Source organism: Impatiens glandulifera, chromosome 2 (genome assembly GCF_907164915.1).
Source record: "Impatiens glandulifera chromosome 2, dImpGla2.1, whole genome shotgun sequence".
In the NCBI taxonomy this organism is placed as follows: domain Eukaryota; kingdom Viridiplantae; phylum Streptophyta; class Magnoliopsida; order Ericales; family Balsaminaceae; genus Impatiens; species Impatiens glandulifera.
Window position 1 is genome coordinate 1,798,430 of NC_061863.1, and position 25,677 is coordinate 1,824,106.

At 30.1% G+C, this 25,677-nt stretch overlaps 2 protein-coding genes across 10 annotated transcripts; both read right to left on the bottom strand.

Moving 5' to 3' along the window:
- Positions 1-681: 681 nt before the first annotated feature.
- LOC124925529 (peptidyl-prolyl cis-trans isomerase CYP95-like) lies at positions 682-13,403 on the bottom strand. 9 transcript variants are annotated; one of them, XM_047465560.1, is made up of 13 exons: positions 13,216-13,403; positions 12,401-12,615; positions 12,176-12,272; positions 11,288-11,376; positions 10,964-10,988; positions 10,573-10,611; positions 4,384-4,456; positions 4,185-4,296; positions 3,966-4,076; positions 3,386-3,493; positions 3,224-3,307; positions 3,040-3,155; positions 2,349-2,523 (listed from the first exon to the last, which is right to left on the bottom strand). In XM_047465560.1, exons 4-13 carry the CDS (start codon positions 11,294-11,296, stop codon positions 2,499-2,501), a joined length of 702 nt encoding a protein of 233 aa, XP_047321516.1. In that variant the 5' UTR covers positions 11,297-11,376; positions 12,176-12,272; positions 12,401-12,615; positions 13,216-13,403; the 3' UTR covers positions 2,349-2,498. The 9 variants fall into 9 exon arrangements, 8 of the variants coding, with proteins under 8 accessions (XP_047321513.1, XP_047321516.1, XP_047321515.1 ...); XM_047465559.1 differs by having other exon boundaries at positions 3,066-3,155; positions 3,966-4,100; XM_047465558.1 differs by having other exon boundaries at positions 3,966-4,100.
- On the bottom strand, positions 13,224-25,104 carry LOC124923674. Its single transcript, XM_047463640.1, has 17 exons — positions 24,993-25,104; positions 24,804-24,915; positions 24,586-24,720; positions 24,025-24,132; positions 23,863-23,946; positions 23,678-23,793; positions 23,492-23,593; positions 22,014-22,127; positions 21,869-21,925; positions 21,656-21,722; positions 21,453-21,536; positions 21,331-21,405; positions 21,215-21,250; positions 14,815-14,899; positions 13,648-13,860; positions 13,424-13,587; positions 13,224-13,343 (listed from the first exon to the last, which is right to left on the bottom strand). Exons 1-17 carry the CDS (start codon positions 25,037-25,039, stop codon positions 13,224-13,226), a joined length of 1,719 nt encoding a protein of 572 aa, XP_047319596.1. The 5' UTR covers positions 25,040-25,104.
- Positions 25,105-25,677: the final 573 nt, after the last annotated feature.

The window sequence follows — 25,677 nt, forward strand, 5'->3', positions numbered from 1 at the left end:
TTTTTTAGATGTACTCCCTTCAAAACTCGTCTCACCTCAAGATTAAGGTAAGTTATGGGCGCGACTTTTGAGTAACACAATATTTTTTGGAAAGAGTCAACTTTTTAGGATTACAGCATCAATTAATACTTTTTTTTTTTCAAACTAAAAAAATAACACAATCACCTATTCCTTCTCTTCCAACTCTAAACAGCTATCATAAAAACGTGAATAATAAATGTATTTAAAATTGATGAAGGTGTATCTTTTGTATTTTGTTTTATGGTTTATAGATGAAAGGTTGTCTATAAATATATGAGATAAGTTTGATTTAGCTTGCACAATAAAATACTAAATTATACTAAATAATAAATGATAAACCTAAACAAAATATATTAAACTGGTACTAAAATAATCAAAATAGCCTATATATTAAAAAAAAGAAAGAAAAAGTGTGATATTCAATCACAATTCCTTTGCACACTAGTCTATTAGGCACCAACTTTTGTCACTAAGAGTTGATCTTTTTGTATAAATCAAACCTAAACCTATCCCTCACATTTAAGGTAGTTCAGGTTATTTTTAAATGAGAAATTTCAATAAATGTAACATAACCCAAACAAAAAACACAAAAACATGTAGAAATAAGTCTAGGTTATCATGAAAAGCAGCAGAATATGGGGAGGGGTTCAATTTTAGAAATAAGTAAATTCAATTTTAATTTTAATCCCTGGAACCATAAAGAAGTATTAGCCAACCATATTTAGCCTCCTAATCTGATACAAACCACCAAAGAAAACACAACACTAAATAAAACAAAGCAGCTAAAAGAGAGTATGTTTTTTAAGTAAACAAACATTTTTAATAATTCTTCACCTCTTTCCGGAATCAGGAGATCCTTCGTCGTAAGAAACCAGACCTTTCTTCTTCGCCGCCGGAAGAGGAGGAGGGCTTTCAGATAATGACCTTGACCTTTCTTTACTGGAGGAACGGCGGCGGCGACGGACTGGTGGGGAACGTGATCTCGATGTGGACGGGCTTCTTCGCTGATGTTTCTTGGTACGAGGAGGGGAATCTCGAATTCTAGAAGTTTCTATTGGAGACCGACTACGACTATTATTATAGCGCCTGTTGCGGTATCGGATTGGGCTTCTTGATACAGGACTTCGAGACCTGTTCATTCTGTTCCTGTTGTTTCTATATCTATAATAATTAGGTTTTAAGACAAATACATTTTTAAGAATAATTTCAAATCACTAATCCTGTTGTTATGTACATATGATTATATTAACTAAAATATCAAATTATCGAGATTTTGATTTCGTAATCTAGATTTCATGGAAACTGATCAAGGAAAGAATAGTGTGATATAAGAAACATGGGAGAAAAAAATGACCAACCTTGATGAAGCTCTACCTCTGGGAGGGCTCCTTTGTCTCCTGTAACTCTGATATCTGGCAATAAGAATAGAACAAATCAATTTCGACTTTGGAACATGTAATGAAAATTAACATAAAATTATATTGTACCTTCCATAACGAGATCGGTCAGGAGGAGAAGGTGTTCTGTATGTCCGTGCATAAGAAAACCGATCACTAAAACCCCTCCCTCTTCTAACGCGCTTAGATGACCCATCTGGAGTACGGCTCCTTGAAGAGCTCCTAGAATAGCTGCGACGGTTATACCTCGAATGTACTCTTACTGGACTTCGGCTCAGACTTCTTCTCCTAGATGGTGCTCTACCAGAGCTTCTACTACTCCCACTTCTTCGTGAAGATCTAACAGGGCTTCTACTAACAGCCTTTCTTGACCTTGAAGATGTCCTCGGTGGAGTTAGGCTCATGCTTCTTTGAGCCGGGGAACCAGTTGGGCTCCGACTAACACTTCTCGATCGTGATTTTGATCGTGATCGTGATATTACTGGGCTCCTGCTGATGCCTTTTCCATTAGTTACCCTCACTGGACTCCTTATAGGGCTTCTACTAGGACTTCTGCTAACACTTTTCGAGCTTCTACTCAAACTTTTTTTGGAGCTAATACTTGTGCTCTTGCTTTCACTTCTCTTGGGACTGAAGCTTCGACTCCTGGTCGTATATTAAATAAAAAATAGATAAATGCTAGGGAAGAGTCCAGAAAATATACAACTAAGCTAAAATTGTATTGTATTACAAAATCAGAATGTTTGAGAAGTAGGGATGAGAAACCAGACCATCTATTAGGGATTTTAAGGGAATTTGGGCTCACCCCAGTTAAATCCCTAATATGTTTTAACCCTTATCTCACTAAGTATCAGAGTCTTATTAAGAAATATATAAATGTGGGGATGATTGATATCTGAGAAAGATTACCTCGATTTTCCAGGGTGATCATCGACTATATCAGGCCTATCTAACTTTGGGACAAGTTCAACACTGTTTCTTAGTTGATCTCCATTTTCCTTGGGATATTCATTATATTCTCCTTCAAACATCATAGCATCCTCTATTGTCTTGTGATAATTAGCAGTAGCAGCTACTCCTTCAGAAAATGGGGATCCTTTGCCTTCTGCAATCAATAATTTGACATTTATTGGATAAGACACTTTCAAAAATATCTATGAACAACCTTCTGAAGAACAGCATGACAAGGTTAAAAGATTAGTTACAATTTTATACTCATCTACTCACAAACCTCCTATAAAAACAGTGTTGGTATAGCTTGCACTATACCAATAATGTTAGTACCTTCTATAACTAACCAAAAATTACCTAATATATATACTATAATATCTCATAAAATACAGCCATTAATATATCTTATTGCCTTATAAGATATAAATAACTCATGACACAATGGGCACATTTATATATATTATAGACTAAGGTTTATTTTAAGGGTGAATTGATATTGACATCCTTAACTAAGTGAGATTCCTAAGCCATTTGAACTAAAAAGAGATATAATTATGAAGTTGAATACTCACTCTTCAGCATTAAAATGCTCAAGCCCAAGATCTTCACTAATAAGACTGATTAAAAGACAACAAAGGTGCACTAATCAATCTTAGACAATTTTTCTTACAATTTTGTTTGCTTTGGAACACTCACATGAATTGCTCGTTTCGACCATTCAAACTGATCCCATTCATTTACTCGTCCATCATAATGAAACAAAAGGATTGAAAAATTTCCTAAGAACTGTGGGAAAGACAACCAATCTTATTCACAACAATGAACTCCAAAAACATAAACTTAAAGAGAAAAACCTTTTTCACTGCAGCATCAACATTCCTTTTCTGTGCACTTCCAACTGTAAAAGTTACTAGGTACCTTTGTTTCATTTCTAGATCCTGCAAACAAAAGAATTCAATTTTCATTTTACTATATCAACTGAAAAAGAGCTAATGGACCAAGACAATAGAACTTACCTCATTGGGGTCTCCCCATAATCTACGTAAATACAAATCAGATTTTGTTTCCGCAAGGGTTGGTGGTAGTCTTTCAGCACCCCTGAGTTTCGATGTATCCAATATCATCTGCATGAACAAGGTGTATAATATAATGAATGTTATTCTCTATACATTCCTAATTACCTTAACAAATAACAACCAATATACCATGACAAAGTAAGTCAAAACTTAAGAGAAAAACGGTTTTTTGAAAGTGCGTAGCCTATAGCCCTTATAGCTACAAGGGGGCGCTACGCTACGCTATTCGCTATAGCTAGCGCTACGGGCGCTATTGACAACTATGGAAAAACCATTATCTCAAACTTATAAAGATCATTAGTGATCATCAAAAGCTAACGATAAGGTAAAGAATGAAAGATTTGACAATTGTTTTGAGGAATAGTTGTTCCCCAACTTATCAAATTCTCTGTTTTCAAACAGCATTGTTCAATAAACAACTAAACCATTCAGACGTGTTCAATTGATGATAGAATACTCTTTAATTTTGAGAAACAAACTTGAAACTTAAGAAGAACAAATTAAGAAAGGAAAGTCTTATCTTTGTAGTATCATTCAGTTTTGTAGCTATGGTTAAGTTGCTTTTACTTTCATTAACATAAGCCTTCAAATTCAAAGTTCTCGGGGCAGGTATACTCGAAGACTTTTGTTCCTTAATATGAGCAAGGAAATCAAGCTAAGAAAACAGATATAGGCAAGTAAGAAGAAAATTGACATTATTGTAACTGAAAAAAAAAGAAAAGAGATATAGATGATGAACCTGTGAAGGTGAGAATGTTATAAATGACAATCCTACTAAGAATCCCAAAATGATTCCAATGAAAGTTGTGAAAATAAAGTGCACATTATCCATAGATTTCCTAGCTGTTACACTGCACCATATATATATATATAAATCATTATATAATTCATTCAACAATTATTATTAGAAATATCAACATTTTCTAATAATTAATTACCTGCGTCCATGGATTCTCATGTTATCGTTAATTCTTTGATCTGGCATTACAAGGAACTTTCCGTAGAGAATTCCTTTATGAACATAACTGAAATTCCTAAATAATCAAACAATATATCTACCTCTTCGAAACACTGATTTAAATCAATGTTGTGATTCTCAACAAACGCGCACAATATGATATGCTAAATTTTCACTGAATTGCAGATCATTGTTGAACGAAAATAAAAAGAGTAGCATAGATTAGATGAAAACTGAGCAGAAACAGTTAAGAGAAAGATCTAGTGAAAGAGAAAAATCTAGTGAAAGATGAAAAGAAGGCGGAAGAAAGTAAAGAGGAAATCACTCCATTACCGATGTAAGTTAAAATTCTAATCTAAGCACTATGTTCAAGGAGAAGTTTCAAGTCTCCGAGAAAAATATACAAGTCTGCGAGAAGCTACAAACGCAGAAGCTACAAATTTTAGAGAAGAAGTTTCAGGTATTTTTTTATATATATTTCATTTTTAATTATTATATCTTTCTAGTTTTTTTTTTTTGTATTATTTTAGGCAACTGAGTTGAAGATGCATGAAAAATTGAATAAAATACTCTCATAATTACAAATTTAAAAAATCAAAAATTAAGATCAAAGAATAAGAAACTAAATAATATAATCCAAGTACGCAATTTCATAATATATTTTATCATTCTTTTTTATAGTTAATTATGGATATAAGATTTGAAAGGAAATGTGATTGTTTTTTGTCGGGTAAGACGATTTTTCTTATTTTAACCACAAATTATGTTTAAACTTTCCGTCAACTTAAACCTAAACAATTAATATGATAGTCCATTCTCATAATGGTATTTTTCCTATATTAATCTTATTTTTCCTATATTCATTTCCTTATAAACATTATTTTATTTTTAAATTTTTTTTGCTAATCAGTTAAACTTTTCCAACTTTTCCAAATCAGTACGTAAGAATTCTTTTTAGACCAAGTTTCTTGTCTCAAAAAGATGTTTTTTTAGACATTTCAAATTTGATTAGATGCTCCTTAGATGGTTAAGGGTAAAAATATTTCTAATTAGCTTTAGAATATTTAAGAATATTAGATTATTTAATTTAACTATTTTTTCTTTTTTGTTTCAGATTTGTATCTTTTCTTACGGACAAACGAGGTTAGGTAAAACTCATACGATGATGGGAAACTAATATGATAATAGAAATTATTGATAAAGAATGACTAATTCTCAGGGTATCAATATGATATTAGATACCAAATATAAAAATGGATATAAATATAAAATGAAAATAACAATATTTTTTACATTAACATTTTTTAAAATTTGTGTTTAATGTGTTTTATTTAAATTCTTTAATATTAGAAGTATATAATGATCGGATAAAAGATATGATATCTCGGGCGAGTGATCAAAGTATAAATATTACTGACAACTTGTCTTTAATCATTTCTCTCATCCGATCATTATAGACTTCTAACATCAAAGCTTATAAATACAACGCATTAAACACAAATTTAAAAAATGTCAATATAAAAAATATGGTTACCTTCATTTTATATGCATATCTATTTTGATCGTGGATATCGAACATCATATTAATAGACCTGTGAATCAGTCTCTCTTGATCAATATTTTCCATTATCGTATAAATTTCCATTATTGTATGAGTTTTACCCGAACATGTTTGTCCGTAAAAAAATATACAAATTTGAAATACAAAACAAAAAATAGTTGAATTAAATAATTTAAAATCTTTAAATATTTTAAAAATAATTAAAAATATTTAGAACTTATAAACCTATAAAGAAATTAAATCTGAAATTTCTAAAAAACATTTTCTTGAGATGCATCAGGCAAGAAAATGTGGTTAAAAGAGTATGAATTCTATATTAGAAAAAATTCAAGATTAGAAAAAAATAAATTTAAAAACAAAATAATATTTTATAAGAAAATGCAAACATAAATAATATAAATATAGAAAAAATACATTATGAGAATGGATTATCGTATTTCTCATTGAGGTTTCAATCGACGGAAAACTTAAACATGATTCGTGGTTAAAAAAAAGAAATTGGTATTACCCGACAAAACACTCACACATCTCCTATCAAATCCTACATTATTTATCAAAAAAAATGTGATAAAATATTATATGAAATTGTGTACTTGAATTATGTTTATTTGGTTTCTTCTTGTTTAATCTTAATTTTTGTTTCTTATTTTTTTTTAATTTGTAATTATGAAAATATGTTTATTCAATTCTTCATTCATTTTCAATTCAGTAGCCTAAAACAAACATAATTACATAATCAAAATTATTAAGAGTTTAAACTTTAAAAATTATTTATATTAAATTTGATTGAAATTGAATAACATAGAAATGAGATTGAAATTATTACATTCAAACTGATCCTATTGTCGATTTGAATTTTTTTCGTTTAAGAGCTCGACAATTTGCTCTTTTGTGAAACTAGTGGACGTGTTAGGATTGGCACAACTTCTAGTGTTATAAGACATTTTACATGTAAAAGAAAAAAAAAACAAATTTCAAATAAATTAGAGTTACCTACAATAAAATTTTAGATAATTGTAGTTATTCAAATATCTTATTCATGTAAAAATGAGATTAAGATAAATAATAAATATGAATGATTAAAGAGATAAGTTGGTCTAGTGGAGTGGTATTTGTGCTGGTTAGGAGAAAAACACCAAATCACTCATATAATTTGCTCATATGGATCATTTGGTGTCAAAGTTTATCAGCAGCCATTATCTATAAACCTTAGCATCTCCAACATATTTTTATCTTCAAGTTAATCTATAGTATGGAAAAGGTTCAATCCTAAATACTTAAAATGCAGTCCACAATTATCAATCAATCTGACAATTAACAAACAATAAAAACACCAAATCACTCACATAATTTGCTCATATGGATCATTTGGTGTCAAAATTTATCAGCAACCTGTTATTAGGGGTTAGGGTTCTTAACCCTAAAATAAGTTGATGGGTAGACGTAACTCTTATTAATAAGGAGTAAGCCAAAATATGGAATATTAATTGATTTAGAATTAATAATTATTTATATGTAAATAAATAATTATTAGTAAGGTAGTAGTTAAGATTGTGAGATTGATTATGGTAGGTAGAGGCTATATAAAGAAGAGATCGGGGGTCTATAGAAAACACATTAGACATTATTCGAGAATTCTCTTAAGATTAACTTCTCTCTATCTTCTTATTTCTCCCCCCATTGTATTTACCCTATTAGGGTTCTATCTCTCTTCTATCAATTCAAGTGTTATCTTATATTCTCTTCGTTCTTTATTCTATTTCTATTATTTATGTCATTTCAATATATATATACCTAATTCGAGTTTAAGGTGTATCATTGGTATCAGAGTATCAGAGCAACGTTCTTGGAAATATTGTGGAAACACGCATCGACGGGTAGTTGAATGAAAGCTGTAAACATAGTCAGACGCATGAATGAATAAAGTGTGGTGAGTTGTCAAAATGAATTTTCCAAAATTCTTTAGAGAAGATGTCGAAGAATGGATTCATTCTCCCCTGTAGATAATAAACGAAGGTTTAACTAACACTCCCAAGTATCTGGTGGCTCTTCAAACCACACAAATTGTTTCAAAATATTTCCCAATTGTAAGGCATAAGAACAATTGCAAAACTCTGCATCTGATGGTTCTTCAAACCATAATAAGTATTTGCATCTCATCCATGTTTTATGCCATAAAATTTTCTGAAAACAAGATCCAACATTTTGAGATTTCTCGAACCACAAAATCTGGACGCAATTTGGACTTGGCGCTAAGTATGCTTGAGAAATGGGATCAAACGACAACATCCTATCTTCAAGACCCAAAACATCTTCAAATATTTCTTTAAATTTTACTTCTCCCAAGTCAACCCGATAATGATCTTCTTTTCCAACATAGGTTGTTTTCGTATTCTCTTTGTCATCGTACACTTGTGAGGTTTGCAAATAAATAATCGAAGAACTTGAATTATCGTAGATTTCTTCATCGAGACTGAGATTGTCGTGTTTGATATCATGAGTATTTGAAGTCTCCATTTCTTTTCCATAACAAAAGTCTTCAACAAAAGGTGCGTCTTCCACTTTAGAACAATCATCATTAAAAGAGGTTTCGTCTTTGTTTAGAGCCGAATATGTCAATGGGGAAGACATCGATTGTGAATGTGTGAATGTGGAATGTGTCGATTGTCCAACATCTTCTACAAGTTGTTTGTCATCTTCCAGTAACTCATCGGATTCGACTATCAATTTTTGACGATCGTTTTCCCAATTTTGCCTTGTTATTTCTTCATCGGCCTTTTGTTTTTGTCTTTTAATTTCATCAGCGATCCTCCATGATTTTAACAAGTCGGTTATTTGTTGACACTGTTTCGCGATTACCTTCCACGGTTCTGGCTGCACTTTCTTTTGTATATGTCGTGGATCGTCCATTGCACTCGACCCAAACTCACGTCGCACTAGTTGTTTTAGCTCTCTCCACGTCAATCCTCTGCTGAGAGTTTTCATGACCACGTGTTCCCTAAGCCATCGTAGTGCCTTTTCCCTCATGTGACTTGCCGCAAGATGAACCTCATCTTCTTCAAGTGTGTCGTTAACCCGAAAATATCTTTTTGCCTCATAAATCCATTCTTCGACATCTTCTCCAAAGAATTTTGAAAAATTCATTTTGACAACTCACCACACTTTATTCATTCATGCGTCTGACTATGTTTACAGCTTTCATTCAACTACCCGTCGATGCGTGTTTCCACAATATTTCCAAGAACGTTGCTCTGATACTCTGATACCAATGATACACCTTAAACTCGAATTAGGTATATATATATTGAAATGACATAAATAATAGAAATAAAATAAAGAACGAAGAGAATATAAGATAACACTTGAATTGATAGAAGAGAGATAGAACCCTAATAGGGTGAATACAATGAGGGGAGAAATAAGAAGATAGAGAGAAGTTGATCTTAAGAGAATTCTCGAATAATGTCTAATGTGTTTTTTATAGACCCCCGATCTCTTCTTTATATAGCCTCCACCTACCATAATCAATCCTCAGCCGAATATTCTGTAGATTATACTATTTTCCATATATACTCTCCAGTTGCCATAATTAGTTGCCCGTCAATCTCACAATCTTAACTACTACCTTATTAATAATTATTTATTTACATATAAATAATTATTAATTTTAAATCAATTAATATTCCATATTTTGGCTTACTCCTTATTAATAAGAGTTACGTCTACCCATCAACTTATTTTAGGGTTAAGAACCCTAACCCCTAATAACACAACCATTATCTATAAACCTTAGCATCTTCAACATATTTTTATCTTCTAGTTAATCTAGAGTATGGAAAAAGGTTCAATCCTAGGTATTTAAAATGTAGTCCATAATTATCAATCAATCTAACAATTAACAAACAATAAAAACACCAAATCACTCACATAATTTGCTCATATGGATCATTTGGTGTTTAAACTAGAGTATGGAATCTGACAAACAATAAAAACACAAAATCACTTACATAATTTGCTCTTATGGATCACTTTCTGTCAAAGTTTATCACTAGCCATTATATATAAACCATAGCATTTTCAACATATTTTTATCTTCTAGTTAAACTAGAGTATGGAAAAAGGTTTAATCCTAGGTACTTAAACAATTATCAATCAATCTGACAATTAACAAACAATAAAAAACACCAAATCACTTACATATTTTGCTCATATGGATCATTTGGTGTTTAAACTAGAGTATGGAATCTGACAAACAATAAAAACACCAAATCGCTCACATAATTTGCTCCTATGGATCATTTGGTGTCAAAGTTTATGAGCAGCCATTATCTATAAACCTTAACATCTTCAACATATTTTTATCTTATAGTTAAACTAGAGTATGGAAAAAGGTTCAATCCTAGGTACTTAAAATAAATAATGCAACTGATTAATTAGGTTGAAGCACAGAACACCAAGAGTTGGATCAAAATTAGGCCGAACCTTTACAACAATGGAAAAAGAAAACCTACTGTTCTCTAGATAACAGTGATTGAGAAGGAAAATATAAATATACGGTAAATATAGCTGGCAAGGAGATCAGATAAGGTAAATTTAAACAGGAAATACCTGGAAATTTCTCTCCATAAATGCTTTCTCCAAAGCTGCCTACAAATATTATAAAACAAATCAGGGGTAAATTACCACAACCTATAAGGCCAAGAGATTAAATCCATGAATACAGAACAGACCAAGGAGAATCTGATAAAAGAACAAACTTTCAAACCAGGCATGAATAATTTTCAGATCAGGCAGATTAAGATAGAATTAAAGAGCGGGGAGTGACTTTTAAATTTAAAGGGGAAATTAATAGAAGTGGGATAAAAATAAATGAAACAAAATGAACATCAAGGACTAACAAAGATCTAAGCAGAACACACACACCACGTCTCATAAAGAAACCTTCAAATGATAACCTTGAAAATTGAAGGAATTAAAAGACTTGAGAGATAATACATACCATCTCTTTTAACAAAATCTCCACCCTGAGAAAATAGATAAAAGGAATTAGTGTTACTTTTACAGAGACAATATGTATATAATTCTCAGGAGATCCAGAAAGTCTAGAAAATTTTGGGTAGATAATTTAGTAAGTATAACCTTAAAACTACATCACAAGAAAAAACAGTCACCATCATCTTCCCTGTATCCTACAGTATAAAAACGGATAGCTGACTAAAATCCAAAACCAAATGCTAAGAGATGTTTAACAAGGTGGGAAAACAATTGACCATAATCAAACTTTAAAAAAGTATGCATAACAAGTGAGTGAGTTAATACATACCTGTGTCATTGATCACTTAACTATTCGATGGAAAAAGGAACCCTTGTAGTGTAGAGGCTTTCCACTCTTCTTACCAATTCTTTTCTCCCCTATGAAAATATAAATCACCAAAGAATAAGAAATCTATGGATAAATCAACTTTCATTCTGGATACCAAATTTCAATGCAATACGCTAAAACTTGGTGTTTCGACATTCACCACTCATGTTCAAGTAATGTGCAAATCTAGCTAGTTTGTATTCTTTTAACAAGACATAGCCTCAACTTTAGAAATTCCTACACCATGGAAAATTTAATCTCAAAGCAGAAAATTTAGCCTCAACTACTATAAGAAGAGCAGAAAATTGATCACTAATTTGGGAGTCTCGGAAAAAACCCTAAACAGATCAATTTAGTTGAAGATTTGAACAATTACAAAAACTTTGAATTGAATAGTTAGTTGGTGATAATAATTTTCAGGGATTAATAAAGTACATTATTCTCAATTTTCATGGTGCATATCTTCAACTCTATCTTGAGATATGTGCTTCAACTCATTCAATTCAAGATCATATACGAGGTACCCCATTTTCATGTTATCCACCTATGCTTCACTGAGCTGTCGCCCTTCTGGACTTAAGTGATCATTCAACAGCTGTACAGTGTTATCTTCAACTATTAAGCCTTACGTGGAGACGATATGCCTAGCTTCTTTAGGCAAGTATGAGAATACTCACAATCTAATCCTTTATGTCTAGTCAAAATTACTAACAACCAATTCAATAATGAAGATTCTTACAATGGAATCCAGGATGAGATATCAATGTGGTTATATATCAAACACATCCTATAGAGTGCATCCTACCAAATAGAGTTGTACAATGAATTTAATAGAAAGTTGAGACTTGCCTTCACAAGAACTTTAGATTTTCCCATGACATTGACAACTTCACCAACATATGATCAGGCTCCTGTAGAAGTTGCAGCTCTTCCTTCAGCATCCTCACTAGACAGTGAATAAAAAAATCCAACATAAATGGCTACCATAAGTCATAACAACTTCAAACAGCAGATCTGAAGTAACAAGTGAAAGTACAATACTAGACAATCAATAAGATAAACACACGGATTTACCTTTGGAATTCAAATCATTTCTCTGAGCTTCAAGTCGGTTGAGATTGTGAGTCTTCTGTAGAACCTGAAGCTGAAGATCGTGTATGTGTTGCTGGTAGTACTGTCTCAGTCCCTCTCCCTGTTTCGAAGTTCCCGTCTTTGCCGACCAAGCATCGCCGGAGGATGTCAGATCGGAAATGCGGTGATCGATTGCAGCAGTAGCCATTGTTGAAATTCTGAAAATGGAGAAGATGATGAAACCCTAATCCTCTAAATCCTAATCTAAATCCAAGCTAACAGCTAAGATTTAACCAACACAACACAACACAACACAGCATGTTTATTTCAGCACCAGGTAATCAACTAATAATTTTTTAGGTAGCTTTGTATGCCAAGAAAAACATGGATTGTATAAAAGAATTCATATGAAATTTATTTTGGACAAATGGTAACAACAGTATACTTACAAGTGCAAGAACACAAGTAAGAACAAAATCAACACATTTAAAAACCCAAAACATACTTTGTAATAAGACTTCTTGTGTTCTTTTTAATGTAAGCTAACCTTTTTCAACAAACAAAAAATGTATAACTCAGCATGTAAATGAAAGGGAAAAAACATATAATAACACAAACATAATCGACAGCAGATTCGTTCGTTACACATACAGTATTAAAAGGGCGAAAGCATATAATCATTTATCAAATCAAACCCAAGAAAATACTAATTTTTTGTGTGCAAGTCCAACCTGAAAATAGTCAATATTGGACAAGGCAACCAAAGGGAAACCTAAAAAGTTCGAAAAACACAAAAAAGACGACTATAATGGAATTACCGTAAAAACTACTTCCATAGCTTCCTTAGAGACATGTTTTTCTCGGATTCCTTCTTCATCACCTTAGCCACAGCCATCTCGAAATCTTTCTGAGTGACGTGAACTCTCCTCTCTCTCTCAAAGCAAACCTACCAGCTTCAGTGCACACAGCCTTCAAATAGTTCAAACAAGAATTTTACAATGAAGTTAATAGAAAGTCGAGACTTGCCTTCACAAGGACTTTAGATTTCCCCATAACTTTGACAACTTCACCAACATATGATCCAGGCTCCTGTAGAAGTTGCAGCTCTTCCTTCAGCATCCTCACTAGACAGTGAATAAAAATCCAACATAAATGGCTATCATATGTCATAACACCTTCAAACAGCAGATCTGAAGTAACAAGTGAAAGTACAATACTAGACAATCAATAAGATAAACATACGGATTTACCTTTGGAATTCAAATCATTTCTCTGAGCTTCGAGACGGTTGAGATTGTGAGCCTTCTGTCGAACCTGAAGCTGAAGATCGTGTATGTGTTGCTGGTAGTACTGTCTCAGTCCCTCTCCCTGTTTCGAAGTTCCCGTCTTCGCCGACCAAGCATCGCCGGAGGATGTCAGATCGGAAACGCGGTGATCGATTGCTGCAGTCCATTGTTGAAATTCTGAAAATGGAGAAGATGATGAAACCCTAGAGTTTAGCTTTGGGGAATATCGTGTGTGTTTTGGTTTGTCCTCGTCGAGAGAATAAAGTTATGCCTTAAGAGAATAAAGTTCACGTTTGCCCTCAAACTATTTTCACTTGAGCGTTCTTTACCCTTAACTTATTAAAATTATATAAGACATTTTCTTACTCAAAAAATTATTATTTTATTTATCAATTAATGTAAATATAATTTATATGAGATATTTATATAAATAATATGATGAAAAGAAACCAAAATATATTAAGACGTAGGCATTAGCTATAAGTTAATCATGTGACCATTAAATATATTATTTTAGTTAAAGTTCATAGAATATATCATAATTTTCTCCAATACTATATTGTTACATGCTTTTAACAAGAAGAATAATTTAGTTATTTTTTTTAAGAATCTTCGTCATGAACATTTTATTTTATTGTTTTTATTGTCTTAAACGATTTTTCAAAAAATAAAAGTAATTATAGATGTAAAAGAATATTTTTTATTTCTAAAGAGTGAATGATGTGAATTTGTTTATATATAATTTGCTAATTTAGTAAGATAAATCAAATATTCAACAATTAAAATCACTTTATAGTTTCTACCAGCAACTGAAACTTTGGAAATTTTTTGAAAATTTTATGCATAACTATTTAAATTAATTTTCTATAAAGAAAACAAAAAAAAAATGTACCCCTCTAGTTTCTTTCTTCTTTTTTCATATACACCAATTAAAATAAAATACTAATATATAATCATTTAGTTGCATAGATGTAACCTTTACAAACATGTTAACTCTTAGCATTAATATAGAAATGGATAAAGACTTTCTCCATTTTAACTAATTAACATGGCGAGATTCTTACTTAGCTTTCTTTAGTCTCAATATATGGATGTCCTTGATTGAAAGATCTTCATTTTCTTACCAAATACTCGTAATCTTTCTTAATGCATCAACGCGATGCATTGCCCGCTTTTGGAAACAGAATTTAATCCTATTGGAGAAACCCATCTTACACTGCAATTAGAATATTTTTTTATAAATACAGTAGATCTTTATCTTCGGCTCCATCTTCTGGGGAGCTTGGATCGAAAGGGTTTGTGACTCTTCAATCGAACTTAAAACATCACCCTCTTACTTAAAGATGTTGGTGATTGATTGGCAGGGTTAAAAAGAGCAATATATTGAATGCAATGGGTGCAATTTCTTGCACAAATATGCATATTGGTGTGTCAAATGCTACAACAATTCAATATATTGTATCAATTGAAAGGACAGTTGAAATGTTCTCTACTTTGCCATATTCTTCTGCCCTCAAAATATCATAATGATCTAAAAACTTAATTTGATCTAAAATTGAGGTAACAAAGTTAATATTTTCACTAAAACTTATAGAAATTCAAAAGTTTAACAACTTAGAATGAACATGAATAAATTTTTTAACATTTCAACCAAAATTTAACCTATTACACAATTAAGTAAAAAAACTTTACAAATAATCTTTTTTGAAACTATAGTTTATTATCTGGAGTAAGCTAGTACAACTGCCCACTTTAACTTAAAGTGTTCTTAGCGAGAATCAAATTTGAGACTTTTATCTCTTATACAAGATTCTTTCCACTTGAGCTTAGTGGTAAGGGTTACCAAGTTCTTTTGGTACATGTTATTCTCCTATTTTACCTTACTGCACTTCACTTTTTACCTTATTGTACTTCACTTTCCACGGGATGATGGCTATCAGGCTCACCCCAAACCATATTTGCATCCTCATTTTACCTCATCCGGAATCTTTTCTTTGGATTTCTCATCCCAAAACTACTAAGTCCCATCTGGTTCAATCAAATAGATTATTTTTTTTAACAAACTAAGAATTATTTTCTTTTTTTTTCATCTTCACATCATAAATTTACCCATAGAAATCCAGTATGGTGGAGGTGGTACTACTATGTTTCACCCTTATCTTGGATGATTAATGGTTCATGGTTTCTCAATATGAAGACCAGTAAGATAAGTTTGAAACAATTTATGAGGGATTATTTTGACTATTATCATGAATTGGTGGGTTATGTTGCTATGATTCTAATTGGGTTAGCACTAGGGTTTATACTTGTCTACTCAATCAAGACACATAACTTTCAGAAGATATAGAAGCTCCAATCCAATCTTAACCAAATCAAATCAAGATCTCTACAATGTTATATGGCAAGAGTATAAACAATATTTATCACCATAGAACATGAAAAAGAACTTAGTCAAACCTCATATTTCACCGTAGAACGGATAAGTTATAGGTATGTAATGGATATGCATGCATTCGCAGTTTTAAAATTACTTATGATAGTAGTTACAGAAATAGAAGATATAGGAGCTCCAATCTAATCTAATCAAATCCAAACCAATCCAAATCCAAATAAAGGTCTCTACAATGTTATATATAGCAAGAGTATAAACAATATTTATTTATCACTATAGAACATGATAAAGAAGTTAGCCAAAACTCAAATTTCTCATTAGAATGGATCCTAGGTTATAGGTATGTAATTGATAGGCATGTAATCGCATATTCAAATTAGTTATGATAGTAGTTACAGAAATAGAAGATTAATCACACGATTAAATCAACTATCTACCGAGAATTGTAATGGAAAAAGAAAATTATTATCTGAAGTTAAGGCGAGTGATAAGTAATTACCAGTCCGATCGAAGTTATGGAGATATGAGAGAGGAGAGTATGATACTATTGAGGTTGACTCAGTCCGCGTTAAGATAACCTCTGATCTTCTTCGTTTCCATATCGCAATTAATTTATTTATTTTTATCTTTTTAGGGAGAGGATATAAACGGTATTCCGTGATAATTTTTTAAAACCAAACATAGCAGGATAGTAGTAAAAGAATTCCGAAAATAGAATAAGGCGTAGTCCCCATTCTGATTTGTCTCATTGTCATCCCTAGACAAGAGTCTATACATAATAAAACAAAAGAACTCTTTAAGTTGAGATAAAGAGTAACATTAAAATAATTTAAGTGACAAAAAAAAACAATACTTAAGAGTAACACACTAGGGTAATTTAGTAGCATGCATGAGTCATACTTAAGAGAAAAAATATTACGAGTGATAATTCTCACTCAGAACGTCTTAAAAAAAAGTTATGACTATAGGTGATCGTGTTATATTAAAAAGAGAAGAGTGTAAAATCATTTTAGGTTAGAGTAGTTTTACTCTCTTCATGTATAAACATAATAAAAATAAGAGTTAAACAAACTTTGCCACATTTAACACGAAAAGAATAACACATTTTGATAACTTCAGGAATACATTTAACAATTCAGGGTTGAACTTTAATGAACTAATTGAATTTAATTTTAATTTTTTTAATTACGTAACAATTTTATTATTTCATATTTATGCGAAACAAAGCTCACATATTTATTATGAAAACAAACAAATAATAATAATACAATACAACTCATGATATAAGCTAGTTGTCATGAGTTAAACACAAACACATACATCTAATGTGAAACATCAAGATAAAAGATATACTTTTTATAGTTTAGAAGTGTTGATATCAACTTAAAACACAATTCCCTTTGTCTAGAGTCTATGATGGTCGATCCAACTCTACTTGTCCCGACATAACAACATGAGTTGCTTGAATGAAACTTCTGAGCTCATTGAGTTGATTTCTCATTTCTCATATTTCTCCATTTATAGCATTGTTCAGTTTTTTTATTTTCTTTGTTTAGTTCTGTCGATATTGCATTGGTTTGTTGTACACGAAAACTTTCAAATCTTCGAAACTTGTCTCTATTGAGAAACATGGAACATATCCTAATAAACATAAGAAATCAAAATGATATTTAAGTAAAGGAAGATCAAATAATTATATTATGTCTAAAAATACCTTTAACTCAAATTGTAGTTGAGTTTGTACGAGAAAACATCATCAAGTTTATAAATATATGTATAGTTTAGTTATCTTTCAAAATATTATTTTATCTAAATTAACTTCCGAATAAAATACATAAAAAATTATATTTTCAATTTTTTTTTATCTATGTTTCCTCTATAACTCAAACTATTTTCAAACAAAACAACTTAATACTTAATATATGAGAAAAAGAGTGAGATTGAGGTTGCCTAACATAGTCAAACATGTTCTTTCGCATCTCACACGAACCGACCCATTTTCATCAAGATAGCCAATGATTTTTGCGTACTTGTTAACATGGAATGCATATAGGGACACACCAGAATATGCCCATCTATGAAAATCATCAATGAAGTATGATTCTCATAATTGTAATTTGTTGCACTCTCACAACACAAAACTCTTATCTTCAACTTTTTCGATTCACCAGGTTTAATTCTAATGATCCTTTGAAAGCGATCAGGTCGAGCTTGGGGACAAATACTCGAATTTCCATCTCCTCGGTTGACCTATTCTCGAAGATTGTTAACTTAGATCCCATATAACATGCTAACAAAATTATGTTACTAGTTAGTAACTTTGGATTTTGTTGCCTAAGTTATCTATATATTTTTATCTTGAACCTTCTTTGGAATCATCGATCACCTACTTATTTTAATAATGGAACCAATAGATAAGTTACCTTATTTTAAAATCTAATTAACATATATTAATTTATTTTCAATATTCTTTCTTGATAAATACATTAATTTTAGTATTCCACTAATTTGTCCAGCTGCGTGTATAAAATTTTTTTGTTCATTATCTTGTAACAATAAAACATATAATTTATTAAAAAGAATTCAAAGAGTAAATTGTTTGGATGAAACCAGTTAGGATAGTTCAAATAGTAAAACTTAATTGTATAAGAGATTGTTGAGAAAAATCATGTGCAATATATTGCTACACTTAAACAACTAAATAATGTACAAAACCAACAAAAACTTGCGAATAAGTTTTAAAAAACATAATCTCTTCAAAATGATAATGTTTTTAAAATAAAATAAAAAATTGAACAATTTGATCATACTGAATAACTTTGCTTTGTCTTAGGAAATTGTGGTAACAACTAACAATTACAAATCTCCTATTTGACTTGTCTTGAAATTTTAGCTTTTTGAATCCTTGGCTATTTAATGGAAGCTAAAGAGAACCTTACTAGATAGAGCTGAAATTTGAATTGAAATTCATTCTCAAGTAAATAGAATGTAAAACTTATCTTCAAGAGGTCATGAATATAATTTGAAATATATAAATAGAAATGACAATGAGGCGGTTCGAGGCGGGAATGCATTTATCATCTCGTCCCATTATTATTTCGGGGATTTTTTTAATACTATCCCCGCCCCGATCAGTTTCGGAGAATTCTCGCGAGACACCGTTTATAAAATTATTTTTAAAAGAATAAAAAATTATATAAACAGATTTTTTAATATAATATATATTGTAATATATTAAAATTTTATTTCATTATAAAGAAATAAACTTATAAATCTTATAAAATATAACGAATAAATAAATATGTATGTGATTTTATATATTTAATTGTGTCTATAGTGTTCGGGGTGAGACAGGGCGGGGACACAAATACCATTCCATTCCATTCCATTCCCGTTCGGTTTTAGAGAAATCGCCTCAAACAAAGCAATTATGTTAGGTTACCGCGAGGCAATTTCAAATTGTGATACTTATATATAACACAAGATTTATCCTCACATTATTTTTAAAATAAAAAGGGGTTTTGTTCAATGTCTTCTTTGTGATCATCTACACCTTAACTATTTCTCCTTTACCAATGAGTCCAATTAAGAATTTACATTATTTAAAGCTAACTTGTATTAATTTATTTGTGATCCTTCTTGGAAACTTCAATTTTTGGATTAATTGGAAGAGACTCTAAGTAAATTACAATAACATCAATTCATTTAAATTAATTTATTAAGATATTTTAAGAGTTAATAATTGTGCATAATAGAAGAAAAAGTCACTTATTCAATTTCATTAAAAATATCTTAAAATAATATATTAAGAATTCAATGAATTAGTTTAAATGAAAATAATATTTCTTAAACAAAAAATTAAATCTCAAAATTATATATTATTTCGTAAACGAAAGGATAGTTTGATATCCACTTAATATGATTGTTATTAATATTTAATGTATAGTGATGTATTTTATTTAATGTTTATTTTATATTTTAAATTATAATATTTAAGTTAATTTTAATTTAATATGTTTAATTTTAATTATATATATTATATGAATAAAATTAAATAATTTGTAAATTAAAAAAAGAAAGGAGATGGATAGTTTGAAAATGAGAATACGAGGTAATAAAAAAATATGGGTAGAAAAATACTAACCCAATTTTGAAACGTCACATAGATCCGGGGTTTTGGACATTAAAAAATATATTTTTAATTTATTTAAAAACTATTTTAATTTAAATATTGATTTAAATGAAATAATATTTTAATATATATATAAACCAATTTAATTGGATGTTTCTAACCTGGCCCATGGTCTCCAACCAACACATTTCAAGCAACATAGTTGTTTAAAAAAATATTTTAAAAGCTTTTACAATAAAAATTAGGTCAACTCAATCACCAAGATGAAAATCACATCACGTTTGTAGACACTTAATTATAGATTATTCAAAATATTTTAATATTAGACTCTTTTTTTAAATATTAAAAAATTAAATCAATTAAACTAAAATTATTATAACAATTTTTTTTTATGAATTGTTTAAAAATATTTATATAATAAAAATTATCCCAGTCTCCCACATTATTTTTCATCTTAATTAAATCAAAAATATTACACTCTTTAAATTTATTATTATATATTTTAAAATATTATTTTATCTAATTTAATATTTTAATGAATTTTTATATAATAAAGCTTATAATTTAAGACTAACATGAATCTATACAATTCTCATTTCAACTAAAAGAATTATTTATCATAAATTATTAAATTATTCTTCATGTTTTTTTGAATTATTGTCTCCCGTTAGCATGTTTTCGATATGTCTCAAGCCAATGTAACCGTTAATAGGCCATTATAAAAGATCTTACCATAATTAATATAAACCAAAATCTAATGATCCATGGTTAATTAATTACTCACAACATTTAATGATACGAGGTTAATTTCTCCATAATTAACCTATCAGATGTCGAATTTGGAGGAATTAATCCCAACGATGTGTAATATTTTTCTTCCGATTCAGCCACTCTATCCAAGAACATTTTCCATTCTTTTTTACACCGCGCTCTCACCTGCACAAATACCATATTTATTTGAAATTGTTATTTAATTTATCGCAAAAATTTACAATGACGTTACATACCCCCATCCATGGTGCTTTCCCGCGTTCTGCTTGTCCCTGTATACAGATTTGAGTATAGAAAAGTTGCAATAAATTGACTTGTTCAAGAATTGGAAAATATAAATATTTTTGGTTACCTGGTTACCGAGTGTAGGAACAAATTGATGATCAATCCATTGGGCATCTACCACTCCAATTTTTTCGTGGGCAGGCTATAATTTTCAAATATTAACAACCTAAGAGATAAAATATCTAGCACTGATAAAATTAAAAATGATAACAAACTAACCTCAACGCATTTTCGAAGATTAAAATCAAGGCCCCATCCATGGACCAAATCATTCTACAACAACCCATTATGTAATTAGTAATGTAAACATGGCGACACAAAACCGGTAAAATCTCGAGTTTGACCTTTAAAAATTTTCTATTGTTAAGATGGATTTATTATTCTGGGCTTACCTGAATTAAGTGCCAGACACATCGCCAAGCTTCCCTTGAAAATGCAGGAGCCATTATCTCCACAAATCTGTCAACAAATCCATAGTGTCAACAAATGATCATAATTAGGATTTGATTGATGTGGGGGTTATTTTAAAAATTAATATTATTTATGATAGTTATAATTTTGTATTTTAATAACCCAGGTGAAACTAGTCCTAAGTAAGAACATACGCTGCACATGGAGGTAAATGAGGATCAGGGCACCATCCTGGTTTCTCTATTGTCACTCTGGTTTGAAGAAAAAGAAGAAAATTACTTCAAATAGATTAACATATGGGAGTGTATATAATATATATATATATATGATCAAACTTACTTGTGAACTTCACTATCAACTCTTCTTTTTGTCATCTCCCATGTTAAAAATTTGTTAGGTTCCAAACCAGGCTGGGAGATTTCTAATCCATATTTCTTGACTAGCTTTATGTACCTGAAATTCAATAAACCAACACAGCATTACACCCAAAATAAATAAATAAATAACTCTACAAGTAAAAGTTGTACTAACTACTTTTAAAAAACAGTTGTTCTAAGTAGGGATAAGAATTGGATCAGTAATGGGTTTCCATGGAATTTTTAATCCATACCTTCTATATTTTAACAAAATTCACTTCATTGAATAAAAAGACCAAACTAAAGAAAGTAACAATTAAAAAGAGACGGGATAACATATAAGAACAATTAATGACTGATTCAGAAATTAGAATTAAAGGTGGGTTGAAAAGATATATGATGATTTTGAAGAAAATGAAGTAAAAATTATGGATGAAACAATGTGAGTCTCTTTATGGAAAATATATTAAAAACAATTGAAAAATTAAATGTCAAGGTAACCTTTCTAACAAAATGTAACAAATTAGAGTAAGTTTAAGTCTACTTCAGCCCATAAATGAAAATGAGATGGAATAAGAGATGGGACAAGACATAGAAGAAACTTTAACTTTTATTGTAAGGGGGGAACTTGTATAATTGATTGTTGTAGGGTTAAAATGATAAATTATATATGATTTTTAATTTTGTGTTTGTATATGGTATAATGTAGTAAAAGATAAAAAGACAATTTTATCATTTAATTAATTAAAGTAAAAAATATGAGTTTAAAATTGTTATATTATTAATATTTAATTATTATTATTTTAATTTATTTATTTTTACAAATTATTGCACTATAATTATTTAATATTTTAATTATAATATAAACTGTGAATTATAAGTATTTAATTTAAATGTTATTAATTGGTTATAAAAAAATAAAAATAAATAATATATTAAAAAATAATATTATTATAGAAAAAAATATAAAAATAATATTATTATAGAAAAAAATATAAAAATAATCAATAAAATTATTATTATAAAAATAAGTATACTTTTTAATAATGAAATTATTATATATAAAACTAAATAAAATATGTTTAATATATTACATGATAATAATATTAATAAAGGATATAATTAGATATTAAAAGTTAAAGATTAGTTATACTCATTTTTACTCACAAACCTCTTATAAAAACAGTGTTAGTATAGCTTGCACTATACCAATAATGTTAGTACCTTCTATAACCAACCAAAAACTACCTAATATGTATACTATAATATCTCATAAAATACAGCCATTAATATATCTTATTGCCTTATAAGATATAAATAACTCATGACACAATGGGCACATTTATATTATAGACTAAGGTTTATTTTAAGGGTGAATTGATATTGAGATCCTTAACTAAGTGAGATTCCTAAGCTATTTCAACTAAAAAGAGAAATATAATTATGAAGTTGAATACTCACTCTTCAGCATTAAAATGCTCAAGCCCAAGATCTTCATCCCAGATGAATATGTATTCATATGGTGCCACTATATCCGGATGCAGAAATCGTTTTGCATACCACCTGAAGATTGCGATAAACTTAACTAATAAGACTGATTAAATGACAACAAAGGTGCACTAATCAATCTTATACAATTTTTCTTACCATTTTGTTTGCTTTGGAACACTCACATGAATTGCTCGTTTCGACCATTCAAACTGATCCCATTCATTTACTCGTCCATCATAATGAAACAAAAGGATTGAAAAATTTCCTGAGAACTGTGGGAAAGACAACCAACCTTATTCACAACAATGAGCTCCAAAACATAAACTTAAAAGAGAAAAAACCTTTTTCACTGCAGCATCAACATTCCTTTTCTGTGCACTTCCAACTGTAAAAGTTACTAGGTACCTTTGTTTCATTTCTAGATCCTGCAAACAAAAGAATACAATTTTCATTTTACTATATCAACTGAAAAAGAGCTAATGGACCAAGACAATAGAACTTACCTCATTGGGGTCTCCCCATAATCTACGTAAATACAAATCAGATTTTGTTTCCGCAAGGGTTGGTGGTAGTCTTTCAGCACCCCTGAGTTTCGATGTATCCAATATCATCTGCATGAACAAGATGTGTATAGTATAATTCTCTATACATTCCCAATTACCTTAACAAGTAAAAACCAATATACCATGACAAAGTAAGTCAAAATTTAAGAGAAAAACATTATCTCAAACTTATAAAGATCATTAGTGATCATCAAAAACTAACCATAAGGTAAAGAATGAAAGATTTGATAATCTTTTGAGTAATAGTTATTCCCCAAAAATATTCGTTACCTCTTAGTTTTGAAACATATCTTATTCTCTGTTTCTAAACAACTTCCTATATTTGACATGCGTTTTGATCAAAATTAAACAACTAAACCATTCAGACACGTTCAATTGATGATATAACACTCTTTAATTTTGGGAAACTAGTACGATCTATACATGACAGTCATGATCTCTCATATTAGTGGGAATCGATCTTGAAGCTTAAGAAGAACAAATTAAGAAAGGAAATCTTACCTTTGTAGTATCATTCAGTTTTGTAGGTGTAGTTAAGTTGCTTTTACTTTCATTAACATAAGCCTTCAAATTCAAAGTTCTCGGGGCAGGTATACTCGAAGACTTTTGTTCCTTAATATGAGCAAGGAAATCAAGCTAAGAAAACAGATATAGGCAAGTAAGAAGAAAATTGACATTATTGTAACTGAAAAAAAAGAAAAGAGATATAGATGATGAACCTGTGAAGGTGAGAATGTTATAAATGACAATCCTACTAAGAATCCCAAAATGATTCCAATGAAAGTTGTGAAAATAAAGTGCACATTATCCATAGATTTCCTAGCTGTTACACTGCACCATATATAAGATCATCATATATATAATTCATTCAACAATTATTATGTAAAACATTTCTAATAATTAATTACCTGCGTCCATGGATTCTCATGTTATCGTTAATCTTTTGATCTGGCATTACAAGGAACTTTCCGTAGAGAATTCCTTTATGAACATAATTGAAATTCCTAAATAATCTAACAATATATCAACCTCTCCGAAACACTGATTTAGATCAATGTTGTGATTCTCAACGAACGCGCGCAATATGATATGCTAAATTTTCACTGAATTGCAAATCATTGTTGAACAAAAATAGAAAGAGTAGCATAGATTAGATGAAAACTGAGCGGAAACAGTAAAGAGAAAGATCTAGCGAAAGAGAAAAGAAAGCGGAAGAAAGTAAAGAGGAAATCAGTCCATTACCGGATGTAAGTCGAGATGATGATGTAGAAAACAGTTATCTTCTTCTTCTTCTCCGATTGAACTCCGACGGCATTATCTTTACCAGATCTCATCAACTTCCCTCTCCTCCGGTGATCCCACTTTTTCCGGTATTTGAAAATGTGCATTCATTTCTTCCTACAAAAAGGTTGTAACAGAATTCTTGCTTATTCTGTTTTTACTATCAAACAAGAATGATGCATTCTCATTGGTTTGGATTTTATTATTATTTATATAAATAAATAAATAAAGAGAAATATATATAAAAAATTGAAAGAATTAATATTTTTATTCAAATTCATTAATATAATAAAAAAAATCTTTTACTATTAT